General features: G+C 43.2%; 2 protein-coding genes across 2 annotated transcripts; one reads left to right on the top strand and one right to left on the bottom strand.

The window, feature by feature from the left end:
* The first annotated feature begins 3,237 nt into the window (after positions 1–3,237).
* On the top strand, positions 3,238–6,765 carry LOC120050467 (small ubiquitin-related modifier 1-like). Its single transcript, XM_038997056.1, has 5 exons — positions 3,238–3,382; positions 3,983–4,057; positions 5,096–5,173; positions 5,302–5,373; positions 5,651–6,765. Exons 1-5 carry the CDS (start codon positions 3,371–3,373, stop codon positions 5,717–5,719), a joined length of 306 nt encoding a protein of 101 aa, XP_038852984.1. The 5' UTR covers positions 3,238–3,370; the 3' UTR covers positions 5,720–6,765.
* A 1,999-nt stretch (positions 6,766–8,764) lies between these two features.
* Positions 8,765–11,943, bottom strand: LOC120051282 (frizzled-7-like). The gene has a single exon (XM_038998063.1). It carries the CDS (start codon positions 11,279–11,281, stop codon positions 9,602–9,604), a length of 1,680 nt encoding a protein of 559 aa, XP_038853991.1. The 5' UTR covers positions 11,282–11,943; the 3' UTR covers positions 8,765–9,601.
* Positions 11,944–18,714: the final 6,771 nt, after the last annotated feature.

The raw sequence follows: 18,714 nt of genomic DNA, 5'->3' as shown, positions 1-18,714 counted from the left end.
GAAGAGTCCAACCACAACACAAGTTTGTTGATGTCAGAGAAATGTGTGTGCGCTTCTGGTTTCGTCATCAAAATATGTGGTCGTTCGATTTGGCTGTCAGATTAATAACACAGACAGAAGGGGTAACCTTGAAAAAGAAAAATTGAGTTATATATATATATATATCTTTGTTAATAACTTGCAATCCTAATCCTGCACTTCATAGTTAAAATGTCCATACAATATTATAGAAATCTCACATTATTCAGTTTTGATTCATAATAGGTCAAAATGCATTGCTATGCACCTCCTATCTCACTATGTGCATTGCCATGCACCTCCAATCTCAATCTCCCAACGTTTTTGCAATTTAACCCTGGCATTCACACTTGTGCAATACAATTTAGCTACAGTACTTAAATAATGTGTAATGTGTATGATTTTGTGCATGAAATGTGTAATTGTTTTTACTCCAACATTTAAAATTCCAGGTTGCTTCTTCAGTGCCACCAGGTCTCCTGCTGGCGAATAGTTAGTGATGCAAAGGCCCAAGCACAAAATTAAAAGGACTCTTATTTAGAAGAACAAACTATTCACTTTCTGTGGAAACATAGGCAGGACTACTTCTGTGGGAGAGGTATGGGGGATGATTAAGAGGATGAGTGGAGTCAGACAAAATCGGGATCTCCCTGTGCTGAAAAGTGGGTAGACTGTTGCAATGAGAGACATGGAGAAGGCAGAGATGATAGCTCAGACTTTTGTGAAGGTGCACCGCTCAAATAATCTAACGGAAGAGGGACAGCGTTGGAAAGAGAAGGTCAGAGGAGAGAAGGATGAGATGTGTTCCATCATGGGAAAAGTACTGGGCCTTTACAATAAGGTGTGGCAGGACGGAATACGGAAACCAGGGAAAGACCCTATTAATCCATCAAGTTATAGACCGGTAGCGTTGACATCTCATGTCTGTAAACCTATGGAAAGGAGGATAACAGAAAGGCTGACGTACTTCCTGGAGAGCAGAGGACTAATGTCACCAGGTCAAAGTGGGTTCAGGAAAGGCAGGGGAATGATGCATCCTGTACTGGGTCTAGTCAATCATATGGAAGGCACAGGCAAATAAGGAGGTGGGGGTAGCCATTTTCTTTGATTTAGAGAAGGCCTATGATATGATGGGGAAGGGTGCCTGCGTATCAAACTTGGAGCATGGGGGTTGGAGGAAGGGTTTTTAACTGGATGAAGGACTTTCTTTTTGGACGATCAATACAAGTGAGGGTGGTGAGCTGCATGTCAGAAAGTTATGAGGTAGATAATGGTACCCCCCAGGGAAGTTTGATTAGTCTTTTGTTGTTCTCCATTATGATTGATGATGTATTCATCAGGTGAGATCAGATATTGGGAAGTGGTTGTTTGCGGATGACGGGGCGCTGTGGAAGAGAAGGAGAAAAATTCCCCATACAGCCGAGAGAGTTCAAGAAGAGATCAGAGAAGTTGAGCAGTGGTCTCTCAGGTGGGGCTTCAAGTTCTCAGTTGAGAAAACACAGACTGGGTTTTCTACTAGAAGGAATATTCAGGAGGAAATATACCTGAAGCTCTACAGGAGGAAGGTGGAGACGGTGGAAGTGTTTAGGTTCCTGAGGGTCTGATTTGACACTCAAATGACATGGGCGGAACATATTAACACAGAAGTTATCAAAGGAAATAAAATATTGAATGTGATGCGTTGCCTGTGCGGAATGGAGTGGGGGGGGGGGGGGGGGGGGTCGGATATACTGGCATTAAAAACGTTATATATAGCAATATCAAGGTCATCACTGGACTATGGTAGTGTAGCATATGCATCAGCAGCTCTGACATCTTTAAAAAAGCTAGACGTAATCCAGGCTCAAGCTCTAAGAATATGTTGTGGAGCAGTCAGACATTGCTCGTCCTAATATTTCTAGATTTCTTAGCTCCATTCTTTGACTTTAGATTAATGTGTATTGTTGTGAATTGTTAGATATTACTGCACTGTTGGAGCTAGGAACACAACCACCCGCAATAACCTCTGCTAAATATGTGCATGTGACCAATAAAATTTGATTTGATTTGAGAGATGCCTTTAAAGTTGAGAAGACAATAACTAACCATGACATATTGGGTAAATCCTCAAGGATATAAGGTCACACATCCTGCTGGAAAAGAAGGTGCTCCTAGAGTCCTGGGAGCATAAACCTGATCTGAATACAAGTTTGGGGTGGTTAGGTAAGGGCATAGTGAGAGAGGCGGGACTGTTTGGGAAGGAGTTCAGCCCCCCTGTGGGGGGTACTATGCTGCCTTGAATATACTCTATTCACTGATGGATCTAAGGACCCTAAAACAGGGAGGACAGGTGCAGCTTTTAGTGTTCCTGAGTTTCAGGTGGCAGTGACAAAAAGAGCATTTATCCGTGGAGTTGCTGGCCATACTCTTGGCTGCAGAGTGGGTGGAGGGGGTGAGGCCAGACAGGGTAGTCAACTGCTCTGACTCGTGCAGCACTGATGAGCTTAAATGCATTTCTGTCACAAAGCAGACAAGATGTCTTGTATGAGATTTTGCAGTGCCTGTTTAGGGTGAGACAGAGGTGGTTATTTGTGAGGTTCCTCTGGGTACCAGCTCATGTAGGAGTAGCGGGGAATGAGGAGGTGGATGTTCTCGCCAAGCAGGCTCTCTGACATCCTAATGTTGATACGGACATGTCAATCAGTAAAGCAGAAGCTAAGTGTTAATAAGAACAGTGGTTAAAAAGAAATGGCAAGCAATGTGGAACAGGGAGGGAAAGGGAAGAAACCTGTGTAAGATCCAGGAAAAGGTGGGGGCAGGGATGTCCACCGGTTGAGAAGAAGGGAGGAAAGTGTAATCACAAAGCTGAGACTGGGACACACAAGGCTCAACAGTACATTGAAATTGGTAGGAAAACATACAACTGGGAGGTGTAAACACAGTCAGGAAAACATGGAGACAGTGGAACACATGCTATTTCAGTGCCAGCAATATGGGAGGGAAAGGGGAGTAACTATATTTAAGGAGTAATGGTATTGAAGAGCCAAGCTTAAGTGAACTGCTGAGAAAATCTTCAGAGGTGTAGTGTTTAATTATGTACTTAGTTTCCTTAAAATTAAGGAGACGAGAATAATTGGTATAATTGAGCACTTCCCTGTCTTTGGTCCACACTCCAGTCCAGCTGGGGGCGGTAAAGCACCTTAAAGTTGGTTCCCAACTGCCATATAAAAACCATAGACAAAGAAGACTATTCACTTTCCGGGTCAGTTTATTAATGGTACCTGCTTCTCAAAACAGCAAGAATCCCGAGGCAGTGTTTACATTTTTAACTAAACGTTTTGTGGAATAAAATAAACATCACAAGAGCAATACCATGTCAGACACGGTAGGGGCACAGTTTAACTAACGTCTTGCTTGTCTGTGAATTGGTTGAAGAGACAATAATGGTTTAGCAATGCTTGCTAGCTACGTTAGCCGCTATGTGGGCCGAGAAGAGTTGTGTTTACTAACACAAGCTATCTAGCTAGCTACTGTAGGTAGCTAGATCGAAAATAGTGCCACTGACTATGCACGAACGGTATAACATTAGGTTTTACTTTTGCAAAATTGTAACTAGCTATATGTCACATGGCTCTCCATTTGGTCTACTACGTAACGTTACCGGCAGGTAGCCTAGTGTTGGGCCAATAACAGAAAAGGTTGCTGGATCGAATCCCTGAGCGGACAAGGTAAAAATCTGTCGTTCTGCCCTTGAACAAGGCAGTTAACCCACTGTACCCTGGTAGGCCGTCATTGTAAGTAATAATTTGTTCTTAACTGACTTGCCTAGTTAAATAAAGGGAGAAAAAACAATATTCTGTTTGGCGACCATGGAGGGATTCATGACATGTTGACAGTGCAGTAGGCTGATGTAATGTTGTATGTACATGTCAATGGGACACTTTTCTTACAGGAGTCTAACGTTGTTCATTTCTGTATATTCCAGGAGACAAAACCCTCAAGTGGAGATGGAAGTGAGAAGAAAGATGGAGAGTACATTAAACTGAAGGTGATTGGTCAGGTAAGAGAATATGGAGAAGTATGGATGCATCTCAGACAGGAGAGTTCCCTTCCTTGCCTTTATTCCTTTGCTATATGTAATATGAAAGGACACTGGGCCTTTTCTTAGGCCTTAGGCCTAACATAGGCCTTTTCTTATTTGGGCAAGATTCTGTACTCCCTCTCTCCTCCGCCCTCTCTCCTCGGAAACTGGTGGAGTCGAAGAGTGGTCGAAGAGAGTGTCAATTCGTTAGTTGGCAAATAGAAGAGGGTCCTCCCTTCCTCGATAGCCTCCTTTTGGCAAGTAAGCGCAAGCAAAGATTTCTATAATTAGCTCATTGTTCTTTCTGTGGCAAAGGTGTATCCTACCTGAGTCCTTCCAGAACGAGTTTTGAAATCTGCCACACCCCCTTTGAATCAGCTATTGTTTTCTCAAAGGAGAAAAGCATGCTAACATTTAAAAACCAAATGCTACTTATCCTTTTATCTATAGAATGTCTTTCACAACTAGCTAAATTCGTTTTTTTATCACTTTATGCGTTTATTTTGGGATTCCGCCCTGTAAATGTCATTTGCCTGATGACACACCATTGGAGACTCATTTCATACAAGTGCATTTCCGTCCACTTTCAATCTCCTCGCCGCCTCTCCTCGATTACCTTTGACCTTTTTCAAAAGGAGGACGGAGGAGAGAGGATGCAGGAGTTGAGTTAAAATCCAATTGAGAAAAGGCCACATCCTGGACTTAAAAGCATTTTAAATGGGAATTCTACATTGATCTTGCTATTTAGTCTGGGACTAGTGTACTAGGATCTAGTGCAACTCCAGTCCTCGAGGGCCTGATTGATTAATCAAATTGCATTCTAAACTGAAGATCATGATTAGATGGAGTCAGGTGTGTTGGCTGGGGCAAAACTGTGACACCAATCAGGCCTTCGAGGACTGGAATTGCTCACCCCTGATAGTGTCTGGGAAAGCACCCCTAGAAGCCTGGCACACAAGACTGAGTTGTGTTCACCAGTTAGGAGAAAAAAAGGCCTAATTCTATCTTTACTTTCAGGACAACAGCGAAATTCACTTCAAAGTGAAGATGACAACACATCTAAAGAAGCTAAAGGAATCGTACAGTCAAAGACAGGTAGAGTGGTAGAGTTATGAAGCCAAACTATTGTCCCATCTCATTTTGACAATGTTGGTCAGAATTTCAGAAATAATATCATCATGTTCCCAGTATCTGACGCAACCATGTGTGATTCCTTCCTGCAGGGTGTACCAATGAACACCCTAAGGTTTCTTTTTGAAGGACAGAGAATCTCAGACAACCAAACCCCCAAAGAGGTACCCAACCCATCCCTCTTCCCTTGTATCATCCATACAACCACTAGCCTGGGTGCCAGGCTCTTTCTCTTGCCAAACCCTTATGGAATGGCAATTCCAAACCTGAACAGACTGGCTCCCAGGTTATACAACCACCACTGTGTCTCTTAAAATAATAATTTTCTAATTTATTACATTTTTTTTAGGTGACATTTCAATTTGTTTTCTGTGAACCTTGAACATGCTTGCAGATAAAACTTTCCCCTGCATCTTTGTCTGACTTTCTCTCCCTCCCCAGCTTGGAATGGAAGATGAGGATGTCATTGAAGTGTATCAGGAACAGACCGGTGGACTTTGGAATGATTAGACTTGCTATATTTTTTTCTCATTTTGAATTTTGTATGTATTTTGCTTTTGTGCTTTGCGCCATCTGGATCACACACTCTATTGGGGCTTCCATGTGCGAGGGCACAAAGAGCGACTGTGTTAGAATGTGTAGATCTGTTCTTTCTCCTTTAAAAACACCTCGCACAATGAATTTTTCTCCCTCCTTTTACAATGCAGGTAACATTGTAGTGCAGACAGTGTCATAGCTGAATGTCCCCTATTGAGAGATGGCATGCATACAATGACTGGTTTTCTCTAGACTCTGCTACACATGCCTCTTTCGCACCTAAAGTTGGAATATACCACCTATGAATGCTAAAGCATTGTTTTGAAACTGTTTAACAATCCCAGTTTCCTACCATTGATGGATATGGTGTAATGTTATTTCAAATGTTTTTATGATCATGATGTATATTTTGCATCCAGTATGTGTGTAATAATTATTCATGTTCGGGGTCCCCCAACTGGCGGGACGAATTTGGCCCGCGGGTAATTTTATTTGCCCGCGGGCCAAAAACATTTTTAATTGTTGGACATAAGACTGTAAAAACACCAGCAAGCCTGCTACAAGTGATTTTAATTTTGGATATCTGTTTCAAAGAGAGATATGTGATCATATACAAATGTAAGCAAGGCTTGAAATGATTGTTTTAGTCAAATATATCTGGGCTTCTTGGGGTCAATTTGCAGTCTACAAATTATTCGGAATTATTTTCTGGCCCCTTGACCGTCCGTTCCAAGAAAAAAATTGACCCGCGGCTGAATCTAGTTGATGCCTTTCCTAGGTGTTCTTTTTATTTCTATTTGAATTTCACTGTTTAATCTCTGGCCTCTAATTGGACTTAAATATTTTCTCTTGTTTGTCTGTCCTTTTATCAAAATATGTCTTGCTGTATTGAACCACAACAGTAGCCACACACAGTAATGTCAATGCAACAAATGACTCCTTATGGAGGCATTGATCCGGATGGTTTGAAGCAAATAACGTTTCTTTTTTTTGAATAAAATGTTTAACAAAAACAGGACTGATAGTTTCCAATTTTGACACGTGTATACCATTGCAGACCAAACAATGTTTTGAATTCGGACTGCAGGTTGGATTCCTGTCCACCAGAGTGCGCTCTCGCCATGTTTATGACAAGGAGTGAGTATTTATTTGACATCTCACATTATGAAAACAACTTTGGCCATGTACATAGTCACATGCAGAGGGAATTTACCGTGCTGCCTGTTCTCCATTCAAGGCCTTGGACAATGGAAAAAGCGAAATTATAGTCTTAAAAGAAATGTCCAGTGGGGTTGGTTGTGATTTTTTTTTTTTTTTATGAATGTAGGTTGGAAATGTCACTTTTACTCCAATATGTAGCAGTGATGCTTCTCAATGTATGTTTACTCACTATCTTAACTGGAAAAGGCAAGTGTGGAACTGTAGAGAGGGAGGTTCCTCATGCGTACATCACTGCGCTGCAGACGGAGCCAATATTTATTTGTAAAGCGTCCGATTTCATGGAGGCCCAGGGCAGGGAGAATGGCGTGGAGTTTGAAGGGGGGGAAAGGAAGAGGTGGGGGAGTAGAGTCATTGACCAGTGACAGGGTAAGAGAAACAGCAGAGTGCAGGGGGGGGGGGGGCAGAGAGAGACTAAGGGTCAGGAAACTGTGTATCAGTCCCAGGCCTTGGGTTAAGACTGCCTGGAGGAGATCTGGTTTCTAAACCTGGGATACCTCACAGTGGCAAAACACTACCAGATGTGGGCCAGCCAGGAGACTGGGGGGAGGGGATGGTGTGTGAACTCACGATATGAAGAGTGAACGTGTCTCAATGCAATATATCAACTCAGTTACAGCCTTATGCCATTGTGCTTGCAGAACACTGAAAGTTGCTCAAATTTGTGGATCCTGACACACCCAACCCTGACCAGTTACATCACCTTATAAAAATGTGAAACACAGCAAGAGATAATGACCTATAATTAGCTTGATGTTTTTGCATGTTTTTTAACATGCAAAAAGTCCATACTCTTTCAATCAGATTACGTTGACTGCAGGCATCCGTCCTTGATTGGAGACTGCAATATCATTTCGGTCTTTGCAACAGTTTTAAAGCTAATAAGATAGCGATAGTATGTTTTTCCCCAAACATTCTTTATATTGTTCAACAAAATCATGTCCGCTTGTTGGATTAGGTACTCTTCGTTTCCGTTGAACAAATGCAACAGTAATACGGTACAATGCACATTCAGGTCATTATTGTAGGCTTACTGACACTCCAGTTGAACACAACACGTAATAGATACAGAACAGATACCGCAAAATGTTGCCTAAAAAAAAAAAAAATGTCTTTGTTACACTCTGCCCTGTCTAGGACACACAACCAAAACAAAAAGGGGAGAGGTGAACTCAAAACAAGAAAAGCCAAAAAGGAGATCTCACATTTCAGCAGGAAAGGAGGAGATCTGCTCAAGGCTGTGTGTTGATTTCCTGTTCATAAGCTTTAAGGGCATATCCCCCTTTATCTCATCATGCTAGTTATTTGTTTTCTACAGAAATACCATATCTTTATCAATGGCTCTGATATATTGACCTGACACCATTGGAGAGATACTATTCCACAGGCAAGCAGAGTGAGTAGAAGTTAGACCTGGAGGATAGAAGAGGAGACGACCAGAGAAACTAAATTGCAACACTGTATAACAGGGTAATGTGTCCACACTACAGCCTTATAGGGAGTATTGTGCAAGCAGATGTTAAAAAGTAACTGAGGACGTTAGGTGCGGAATTGTTGATATTCCAAACAATGTTAAAACAGAATCTCTAGGCCTTCATTTAGAGTATACCCATCTCTCAACTCATTGGATACGTTTTAGGAAGTCATCACAATCTCGCTGGTTTTACATTGCCTCGTTCAAGGATTTGTTTTAGACAAACATATGCTTAAAGCATCCAAAATGAACAGCAATGACGTTCAAGTGACAGCAGGTTAAAAACATACTTTTATTCTGTGAAACTGTACAAGTTACAAGCCATATTGCATTAGGAAACATCAAGTAGAAACAGCAAGATTATAATTCTTATAAATACATATGTTCTTTTGAAAAAGAGTGAATAATTACAAAATGTGGCCTGTAACGTGGCAATTTAATAGCAACATCTTACAGCTAGACCATGTCCCAAATGACACCCTATTCCCCATGTAGTTCACTACTTTTGACCAGGGCTCTGGTCAAAAGCAGTGCACTATATAGGGAATAGGGTGCCATAAAACACTATACACAACTAAAAAAAGTGAGTGTGTTAGACATTTCTCTCTGTGCCAAGATGAATGTTCTCAGATGTCTGCGAGTTAGTCTAAAAGTAACATCAGCCACACGTAACAAAAACGGGCACATAAAAAATTTAAAAAGTACAGAAGCAAAGAATGGAATGCAGATTCCAAAAACCTTTGTAATTCCTTGCAAAACATAACATACATTGGTCTTGTCAGACATTAGCCCTGTATACTTGTTGCTCCTTGGATGAGAAACTCACCTGGTAATACAGAATAGTTCACATTGAAAAGGTCATGGCAAAACAGACACTTTCTTTGTTGCTGCTGTTACATCACTGGGTGGCACATTGTGGTTTAAATGAGATTATAGAATGTTTAAAAATGTTATGGGGGTTACTGAAAAGTTAACCCCCCCCAAATAATGAACAAATGTTCAGTCAATGGCTCATAAGGTTGTCAGGAGGGACATTCTCAAAGGAAAAGTACTTTTCAGAGTTCAAATGTCCAATAGGAGGTGGGAACGGATATGCTCAGTCAATTTCATAAAAAAAAAAAATTAAACATGTATAACTCCTCCACGTTAACCTGCTATAAAGTTCATACGGTTGTCTCTCCTTGGTTGCTGTTACTGAGCCGTTTGTAAAACCTGCACCAACTCTGTAATGTTTTCCCCGACCAGATCCAGAACCCAGACGTGATGCCCACAATCATAGTCATCAGGTACTTGATCATGAACACCGTGAAGTCCGGGGTCATCGGGGCAAAGTTGTTGGCCGGGCACGGCACTGCGAAGCGTTTACACGTCTGCATGTGCCAGGTCTTCTCCCATTGGTCGCGGAAGGCCTGCTCGTAAAAGTAGCAGGCGATGACGATGGTGGCGGGGACGGTGTACAGGACGCTGAACACGCCGATTCTCACCATCAGCTTCTCTAGTTTCTCCGTCTTGGTGCCGTCGTGCTTCATGATGGTTCTGATGCGGAACAGAGACACGAAGCCGGCCAGGAGGAACGAGGTTCCGATGAAGAGGTAGACGAACAGGGGGGCCAGGACGAACCCTCGTAATGAATCCACGTTGTAGATGCCGACGTAGCACACCCCTGTGAGAAGATCCCCATCCACCTGCCCCATGGCCAGGATAGTGATGGTTTTGACAGCCGGTACCGCCCAAGCCGCTAGGTGGAAGTATTGCGAGTTGGCCTCGATGGCCTCGTGACCCCACTTCATACCAGCAGACAGGAACCAGGTGAGGGACAGGATGACCCACCATATGGAGCTAGCCATGCCAAAAAAGTAGAGGATCATGAACAGGATGGTGCAGCCCTCTTTCTTGGTGCCCTGGGCCACTGTCTTGTAACCGTCCTCTTTAAACTTGTCTATGCAGACCACTTTATCCTCCAGGAAGAAGCCTGCTGTATAGGCCACCGCCACCATGAAGTAGCAGCCTGAGAGGAAGATGATGGGCCTCTCCGGGTAGCGAAACCTCCTCATGTCTACCAAGTATGTGAGCACAGTGAACAGTGTACTCACACAACACAAGATAGACCAGATACCCACCCAGAGTTTGCCGAATTTCAGTTCCTCCTCGCGGAAATACATTAGTCCGTTGGGCTTGGTGGACTCGCATGGGGCACCACAGTCTTTCACCCCCAGGAATTTGTAGTTGAGGTAGGTTGGGACCTGAAGTTGTAGGGGACAGGAGAAGGGCTGGGCAGCAGGGCGACCGATGTTTGGGTGTAAGGTCATGAGCTCAGGCAGGTTGGGAGTGGGGTCCGAGGTAGCGATGTCCGTGTCTGAAGTGTTTTGACCCACACAGATCTCCCCAGCGCCGTGGACGGGGAAGTTCTCGCAGCGGAGTCTCTCTGGCCATTGAAACCCGAACTTGTTCATGAGCGCCTCGCAGCCCTGGCGTGCGCGCTCGCACAGTGATCGACATGGGGGGATGGCCTGTTCTAGAACTGTGCACACCGGTGCGTACATGGAACACAAGAAAAACTTAAGGTCCATGGAACACTGGACCTTTACGAGCGGGTAAAACTGATGGACCTCCAGCCCCGCATCCTCCTGGCTTGTGTGTCCCAAAAGATTCGGCATGATGGTTTGATTATAGGCAATGTCCGTGCAGAGGGGAATGGAAATTGGTTGACAAAAACCGTGTTCTGGTATAGAAATGCCTTTCTCGCCATGATACTGACCGGTACACGGCTCCAGCAGAAGGCAAACAGTCACCAGCGCGCACCCCGTTATCCAAATCCACTCACAGGTTATCCTTACCGCCATGATAGCAGCCCCCTGTGTTCAGAACAAAAAAGTGTCTTAAGAATATTACACCGGAGCTGCAAAAAGCCCAAGTCGAACTCAGTCCACAAAAAGGTTGAAATGTCCTCTCTTCTCCGTCTATATAAAAAGGGAGAGGAGCCTAAAGTTAAAACAAAGTTAAATGTTTGAAAAATGCCCTCGGTCGCTCTCCCCACATTCCTTATGCCAGTGTTCATAGAACTCTCCAAGAAAATGGAGGATTGCTGGTGAGGGATTTTTTTATTCCAATCAAACCACTGAGAACCTGGGAAATTCCAATAAAGAGTAGTTTTTTGTTGTTGAAGTTCGTACCTTTACTGACCTTCGTATTGGAAACAACCGTATGACTTGAAAATGGAATGCGTAGACTAATTTCTTCCAGATTCCCACAAATCTTCGTTACATCACATTATAGGTTGAAGCAAAGTTGAAGTCTGCAAAAACCTCATGGTTTTCCATCTCGCCTTTACAACTCAGCCAATGTTCAGCTCGAGGCGCATTAGTAGGCTATCTACTACGATTAACCCGGCTCAAAGTCTGAGGTAAAAGTCAAATCTCTTCAAAAAGTATACTACTCGTCAAACTAATTCTTCCCACACCGCTAAGACCGTGATCTGCCTTTCTGGAGAAACTTGCAGGATTGATTCCCCACACCATACTGAGTTTGATCGGTTTCTTGGTGCCCACACATGCGTCTTTTTAGGGGCGCCTTGAAACCACACTTTCTCCACCAATTGAAGGATTTGTTTTCTCTCCCATCTCGTCATTGATTGGAGTGAAGTGAAAAGGGTGGAGTTTTATGCTATCTTCAGCGATAACCTGGATGAGCTTTTTTTAAGATGATTTGTTACTCAATTAAAAGGGTGTAGAATATAAACGTTTTATATTCTATGTTGGGAGCGGGCTATAGATAATTTAGGAGACATTCAAGCATTAGAAGTTGAAAAATAACATTAGACCACCTATCCTACTCTTTTCAGCTTCTTAGACCTACATTAAGTAATTTATGTTATTTTGCATGCCTTATATCTCATTCTGTTGGTCAGGAAAGTGTCAAGGGTTAAACTCGTAAGCCAGGCCTGTGACAAAGTAGAGCAATAATTGTCATATTTATGGTATTGTTTATTTCAGAGTGGAGCCTATAGTTTCTGGTAAATCATCTTGGTTTATGGACTGCAGAAACTGTTAGGCAGCCAATAACATTTTACTCATGACTTGATTCTCCATTAAGTATGTTATAGAATTTTGCACATGGCTTATTCATCAAATATAATTTTAAGTTGTTTGGTTGAGTTTTTCAAAACAAACATGTCCTTATAATGTAATTCTTGGTGGATGTCAGGTCGTTTTCTGGAGGGTGTTAGAGATGGCCTTGCATCCAGTGATGGAGTCAAACTAATGGGCTGCTATTGTTGTAATGACCGACGCTGGAGATGAGAAGCAGGTACGGGGAGTCAACATTTATTCAGGAACAGACAGGTAACAAAACAGGAACAGCGTCAGCACACGGGTACACAACGACAAACGACAGTTAATGCTGAAGCCGGGAACAGAGCGGGAAACCAGACAGATAGAGGGGAGGTAATGACAGAGGTGATTGAGTCCACGTGAGTCCAGTGATCTCTGATGCGCGTGACGGGGGGAAGGCAGGTGTGCGTAATGATGGTGGCAGGAGTGAGTAATGCAGGGGAGCCTGGCGCCTTCGAGCGCCAGGTAGGGGGAGCGGGAGCAAGCGTGACAATTGTACCCTATTGTATAGGGTGACAATTGTACCCTATTATAAAAACATTAGCCTCTCCTTATTCCTAAACATTTTTCATATTTTCCTATTGATTGGATATCTTCACACCCACAACAGTGATTATCATGAGATAGCAGCACATAGCCTATATGATGTAACCATGTGATGTATCATTTATGTAGTTACATAGTAGTAGTCTATCCTCTTAGAAAAAAGGGTTTCAAAGGGGTTCCTCAGCTGTCCCCATAGGATAACTCTTTTGGGTTCCATGTAGAACCCTCTGTGGAAAGGGTTCTACATGGAACCCAAAAGGTTTCCACCTGGAACCCAAAAGGTTTCCACCTGGAACCGAAAAGGGTTCTTCAAAGGGTTCTCCTATGGGGACATCCAAAGAACCCTTTTAAGTTCAAGATAGAACTTTTTTTTCTAAGAGTGTGGGTCTAGATTTTCCCTACATGGTTTTCATGAAGCTTGTTGTTTTGTATTGTGTGTGTAATATAATGACGGTTTGTTTTCTGTAGAGATGGTGGTCCACTGCGTTGGGAGAGCTTATAGGGAGGAAATGCCTTGATGTTTTCCATCCAGCATATGGATTTGCTGTTGCTCTCTCTCTCTCTTTATTTCTTCTACATTCTGTTTTTCAATCGAGGCTCCCAGAGCAGAGAAAGCCATACCGTACTACCCCTCCCGTCCTCCCCCTGTTCCCCTCAGAGAGACCAGCAGGACACAACCCCCGAGGTCTGAAAGTACAGCTATGTATTTATACCATCCCTCTGAATCTATGCAGCAAACCATATGGGAATGTTTTTGACTCAGGGCTGAAAGCAAGCTGCGTTAAAAAAGAGAGAGTTCTGTGTGTGTGCGTGTGTGTGTGTGTGTGTGTGTGTGTGTGTGTGTGTGTGTGTGTGTGTGTGTGTGTGTGTGTGTGTGTGTGTGTGTGTGTGTGTGTGTGTGTGTGTGTGTGTGTGTGGGCGGACATGTGTGTGTTTATACCTCAACTGTCACTGCAGTTTCTCAATGGGCCCTACTAGCCTAAAGACTACCACTGTTCCCTCTCCTATATGAACACATTATAGACCTTAACCCCAATCTCCATCTGTTATGAATGACTATACAGATACAGTCTTTGTAATCTGTTATGAATGACTACACAGATACAGTCTTTGGGATCTGCATAATACGCCGTATCTAGGGACACACGCATGCTGATTCACGCTGTGGAAGGTCAATCTAATTGGGTTTTTATTCACCAGATAATCTAATGCCGTGTGTCATTATAATGATATCTAATTGCGACACCACTATTCCTTATCTACTGCACTACTTTTGACCAGGGCCCATTTGTGATGCAGACTCCAGGTCTGGGTGATGGGTTTCTTTAGAAAGCTCTGTTTTTGCTCTGCTTTACTGGCAACATTGTGTTATACTTAACACTATGCTGTGGCTGCTACAGAACCTAAGTAGGTGGCCTCTCCTTTTTGCCATCCTGTGACTATTGATTATTACCAGGGAGTGAGAATGAATATCTCGCTGCTAAATCCTGAAACATTGATGGGAAATGTTGGTGAGAGTGCCTTTGTCTCTATTGATCAATGTAGAGTATGCCAGAGCTTGCCAATACTTTCTCTTGTGCACAGTTCAAGCAGTATATTTTAATTCCATTCAACCACAACAATACATACACTACTGGTCAAAAGTTTTAAAACACCTACTCATTCAAGGGTTTTTCTTTATTTTTACTATTTTAAAATAAATCAAAATATATTTTATATTTGAGATTCTTCAAATAGCCACCCTTTGCCTTCATGACAGCTTTGCACACTCTTGGCATTCTCACAACCAGCTTCACCTGGAATGCTTTTCCAACAGTCTTGAAGAAGTTCCCACATATGCTGAGCACTTGTTGACTGCTTTTCCTTCACCCTGCGGTCCAACTCATCCCAAACCATCTCAATTGGGTAGAGGTCGTGTGATTGTGGAGGCCATGTCATCTGACGCATCACTCCATCACTCTCCTTCTTGGTCAGGTGTTCTAAGACTTTTGACTGGTAGTGTAGTTCTGAAAAAGTCAACTGAAAAAGAAATAGCCATCTGATGAAATGGAGAGATTAAGTTTAGCTGAACTGAAGAACTGATGACACTAACTGAAGTTCCACAGAGAGGAGACTTCGTTAAGGAAGTATGCAACACTATCTGCACTTCAAACCATGCAGGGTTCCATCACAGCAAGATATCTATGCAAATCTAACCCATCAATCAATTAATCATGTCTTAGAGCTCATCATCAATGACTGATGCTGTTCGGTTATTGATTAATTTACAGTATTCCATGAATTAAAAACCTTTCCCGGCCTACCTCTGGAATGGGTTTTAAAAAATAGATCATAGTTAGAGTATAGCAGAAGCACGCTCGCGTTCACCATGTAAATTTGGAGACGGAGAGAGGTGAGTATACTTCACTCTCCCAACATCAATCATACAGAGCCTAGAGGGCCAAAAAGGGAATGGCCATTTGAACTCATTCCAATTTGCTCCGTTTTTTTGGTTGATTCTTTTCAGTGTGTCAAATAGTTATCTTTTTGCTTTCTCATAATTTGAGTCTAATTGTGTTGCTGTCCTGGGGCTTTCTCTCTCTCTCTCTCTCTCTCTCTCTCTCTCTCTCTCTCTCTCTCTCTCTCTCTCTCTCTCTCTCTCTCTCTCTCTCTCTCTCTCTCTCTTTCCCCTCTCTCTCTCTCTCTCTTTCTCATCTCTCTGACTCTTTCTCTTTGTCTCTCCTTCTCTCTACCAGTTCCATTTTCTTGCCTTTGTTTCTTTCAGTTTTCTCTCAGCCCTTGAGTGGCGCTGAAGTCAAAATTGGCAGTAATTGCTCAAATAGGTTTATTATAGCATACCTCTTGAGATTCCTTGAGGTAGCTATGTACAATATAAGACACTGACTAGTGTCCAGTGGTCCTGATAGATGTATCTGAACTGCATACAGAGTATTGCACCGAGTTGGGTCACCAAGGGTTCAACTGAAGGAGCAGCTTGGAGCTTGGAGATGGCAGTTGTTCAGGAGGAGAATGTCTCATACATAAGACAGCTATGTGTCTGACTCTGGCCCACTGAAATCAGTGAAACAGTTCCTTCCTATTCAATTTGATTGTCTTCACGGTACAGTATATTAGATGATAACACTGAGGCGTACTAGAGAACATTTGACCTTGATTTGCTCACAAATTCCATTGATCTTTGACTGATAATTCCCTTTCCACCTGTGTCGTAACACAATCATTGATTCTCTGGCCTAAATATGATATTCTTTATTAGAATTCTCCGATGCAAATGCTACCGAGGGTCCGCTGTGGGGGGAGAGTATCTTTGCTTATCCTTGTGGTAGGATGGGGGTTAGGGACTCAACTCTGGCTTTAATTAGCGAATTAAGACAACACCCTACCCCCCCCCCCCCCCCCCCACTCTTCCCGCTCTTCCCTCTCTTCTTTCACCAGCGGCAGGGCTCCTCTCAGACCCAACCTGTGGCCAGGGGGAATTTGGGGTATGTAGGGTCATGGAAGGGTCATGGGGTCACACTGCTTCCCTCACTCTACTGATAACCTGGTCAGGGCTCTCGAATGGACATCTGGAATGTTTTGAACCAATGTTGCCTCCTCATCCTCCTGCTTTATTGATCGAACTCATGACATGTCCACAAATACTGCTTCGTATGCAGCTGAAAAATCCCACATGGGATGGGACATTTTTTCAGGGGGTGTCATGCCATCAGTCTTTGTATTGTGATTCACTCTCAGCACTCCTCTCTCTCCCACTGTCTCCCTCTCTCTCTCCCACTCTCTCCCTCTCTAGTTCTCTTTAGCCTCTCTCTCTCTGTCTCTCTCTCTCGCTCTCTCTCTCTCTCTCTCGCTCTCTCTCTCAATTCAATTCAATGGGGCTTTATTGGGAATCATGTGTTTACATTGAGAAAGCAAGTGAAATAAACAATAAGCAAAAGTGAGAAGATCCAAAACAACATCAACAAAAAAGGATTAGAAATGAACAGTAAATATTGCACTCACAAAGGTTTCAAAAAGATAAAGACATTGTGTTGTTATGAATAGTAGGGGAAGATAAATAAACAGACAAATATTGGTGGTATTTACATTGTTGTTTGTGCTCCACAGGTGACCCTTTTCTCATGGCAACGGGCCACAAATCTTGCTGCTGTGATTGCACACTGCGGTATTTCGCCTGGGAGTTGATCAATGTTTGATTTGTTTTCTAATTATTTGTGGGTCTGTGGGATCTGTGGGAAATATGTATATCTGTATAAATATGTATAAATATGTATATCTACTGTGGTCATACATTTGGCAGGAGGTTAGGAAGTGCAGCTCAGTTTCCACATAATTTTGTGGGCAGTGTGCACATAGCCTGTCTTCTCTCGAGAGCCAGGTCTGCCATTGGCAACCTCCCTTAATAGCAAGGCTATGCTCACCGAGACTGTACATAGTCAAGGCTTTTGGGTCAGGCACAGTGGTCAGGTATTCTGTCACGGTGTACTCTCTGTTTGGGGCCAGATAGCATTCCAATTTGCTCTGTTCTTTTGTTAATTATTTTCAGTGTGTCAAATAATTATCATTTGCTTTCTCATAATTTGGTTGGGTTTAATTGTGTTGCTGTACAGGGGTTTTCCCTCTCTCTCTCTCTCTCTCTCTCTCTCTCTCTCTCTCTCTCTCTCTCTCTCTCTCTCTCTCTCTCTCTCTGCCTCTCTCCTACTCTCTCTCTCCCACTCTCTCTCACTCTTTCTCTCTCTCTCCCACTCTCTCTCTCTCCTACTCTCTCTCTCCCACTCTCTCTCACTCACTCTTTCTTTCTTTCTCTCTCTCTCTCTCTCTCTCTCTCTCTCTCTCTCTCTCTCTCTCCCTCCCTCTCTCCCACTCTCGCTCTCTCTCTCTCTCTCTCTCTCCTACTCTCTCTCTCTCTCTCTCTCTCTCTCTCTCTCTCTCTCTCTCTCTCCTACTCTCTCTCTCTCTCTCTCTCTCTCTCTCTCTCTCTCTCTCTCTCTCTCTCTCTCTCTCTCTCTCTCTCTCTCTCTCTCTCTCTCTCTCTCGTCGGAGTGCATGCTGGGAGTGAGTCGTCAAGCAGGAGTGATTGTGAGAGCGACTGGAATTCTTTTCACTCTATTGGGTTTTGGTGTGTATATATATATATATTGATTAGTTTAGTTGTTTTAAGGGTATCTTGTCTAATTATCACTAAGCACGTATAGGGGTGGTGGGATCGTTGAGGTTGGTTTTCGCGAGGGCACAACCAGCGGGTGGGGCTGGTTGCAATGGCCACTCGCGGAAGTTTGGAGTTTGAAAAACTTAGTCGGCGGCATGGAGTAAAGATTCCTGCTGCGGCCGGGTGTTCAGTGGAAGAATGTAGCTTGGCTGTGGGTGCTATCATTGGGTATGATAGCATAAAATCAGCCTCAAGGATGAATAGCGCTGTAGTGATATTCTTAGATTCAATTGAAAAGGTGAATAAGATAGTTGAGAGGGGTGTTGTGTTGCGGGAGACACAGACGCCGGTATTTCCGCTTATGAATCCGGCGAAGAAAGTTATACTTTCTAACGTGCCACCATTTGTTAGAGATGAAGTGTTGGAGCGAGAGTTATCTCGTCATGGTCAAATCGTATCTACAATAAAGAAGGTT

Source organism: Salvelinus namaycush, chromosome 7 (genome assembly GCF_016432855.1).
Source record: "Salvelinus namaycush isolate Seneca chromosome 7, SaNama_1.0, whole genome shotgun sequence".
NCBI lineage: Eukaryota > Metazoa > Chordata > Actinopteri > Salmoniformes > Salmonidae > Salvelinus > Salvelinus namaycush.
This window is presented reverse-complemented; position numbering and strand designations above follow the sequence as displayed.

Coding starts and splice junctions, on each gene's coding strand:
- LOC120050467 (XM_038997056.1), top strand. Junction 5,174..5,301: donor AATCGTACAGTCAAAGACAG/GTAGAGTGGTAG, acceptor TCCTTCCTGCAG/GGTGTACCAATGAACACCCT. Junction 5,374..5,650: donor ACAACCAAACCCCCAAAGAG/GTACCCAACCCA, acceptor CTCCCTCCCCAG/CTTGGAATGGAAGATGAGGA.
- LOC120051282 (XM_038998063.1), bottom strand. CDS start 11,281: ATGGCGGTAAGGATAACCTGTGAGTGGATTTGGATAACGGGGTGCGCG.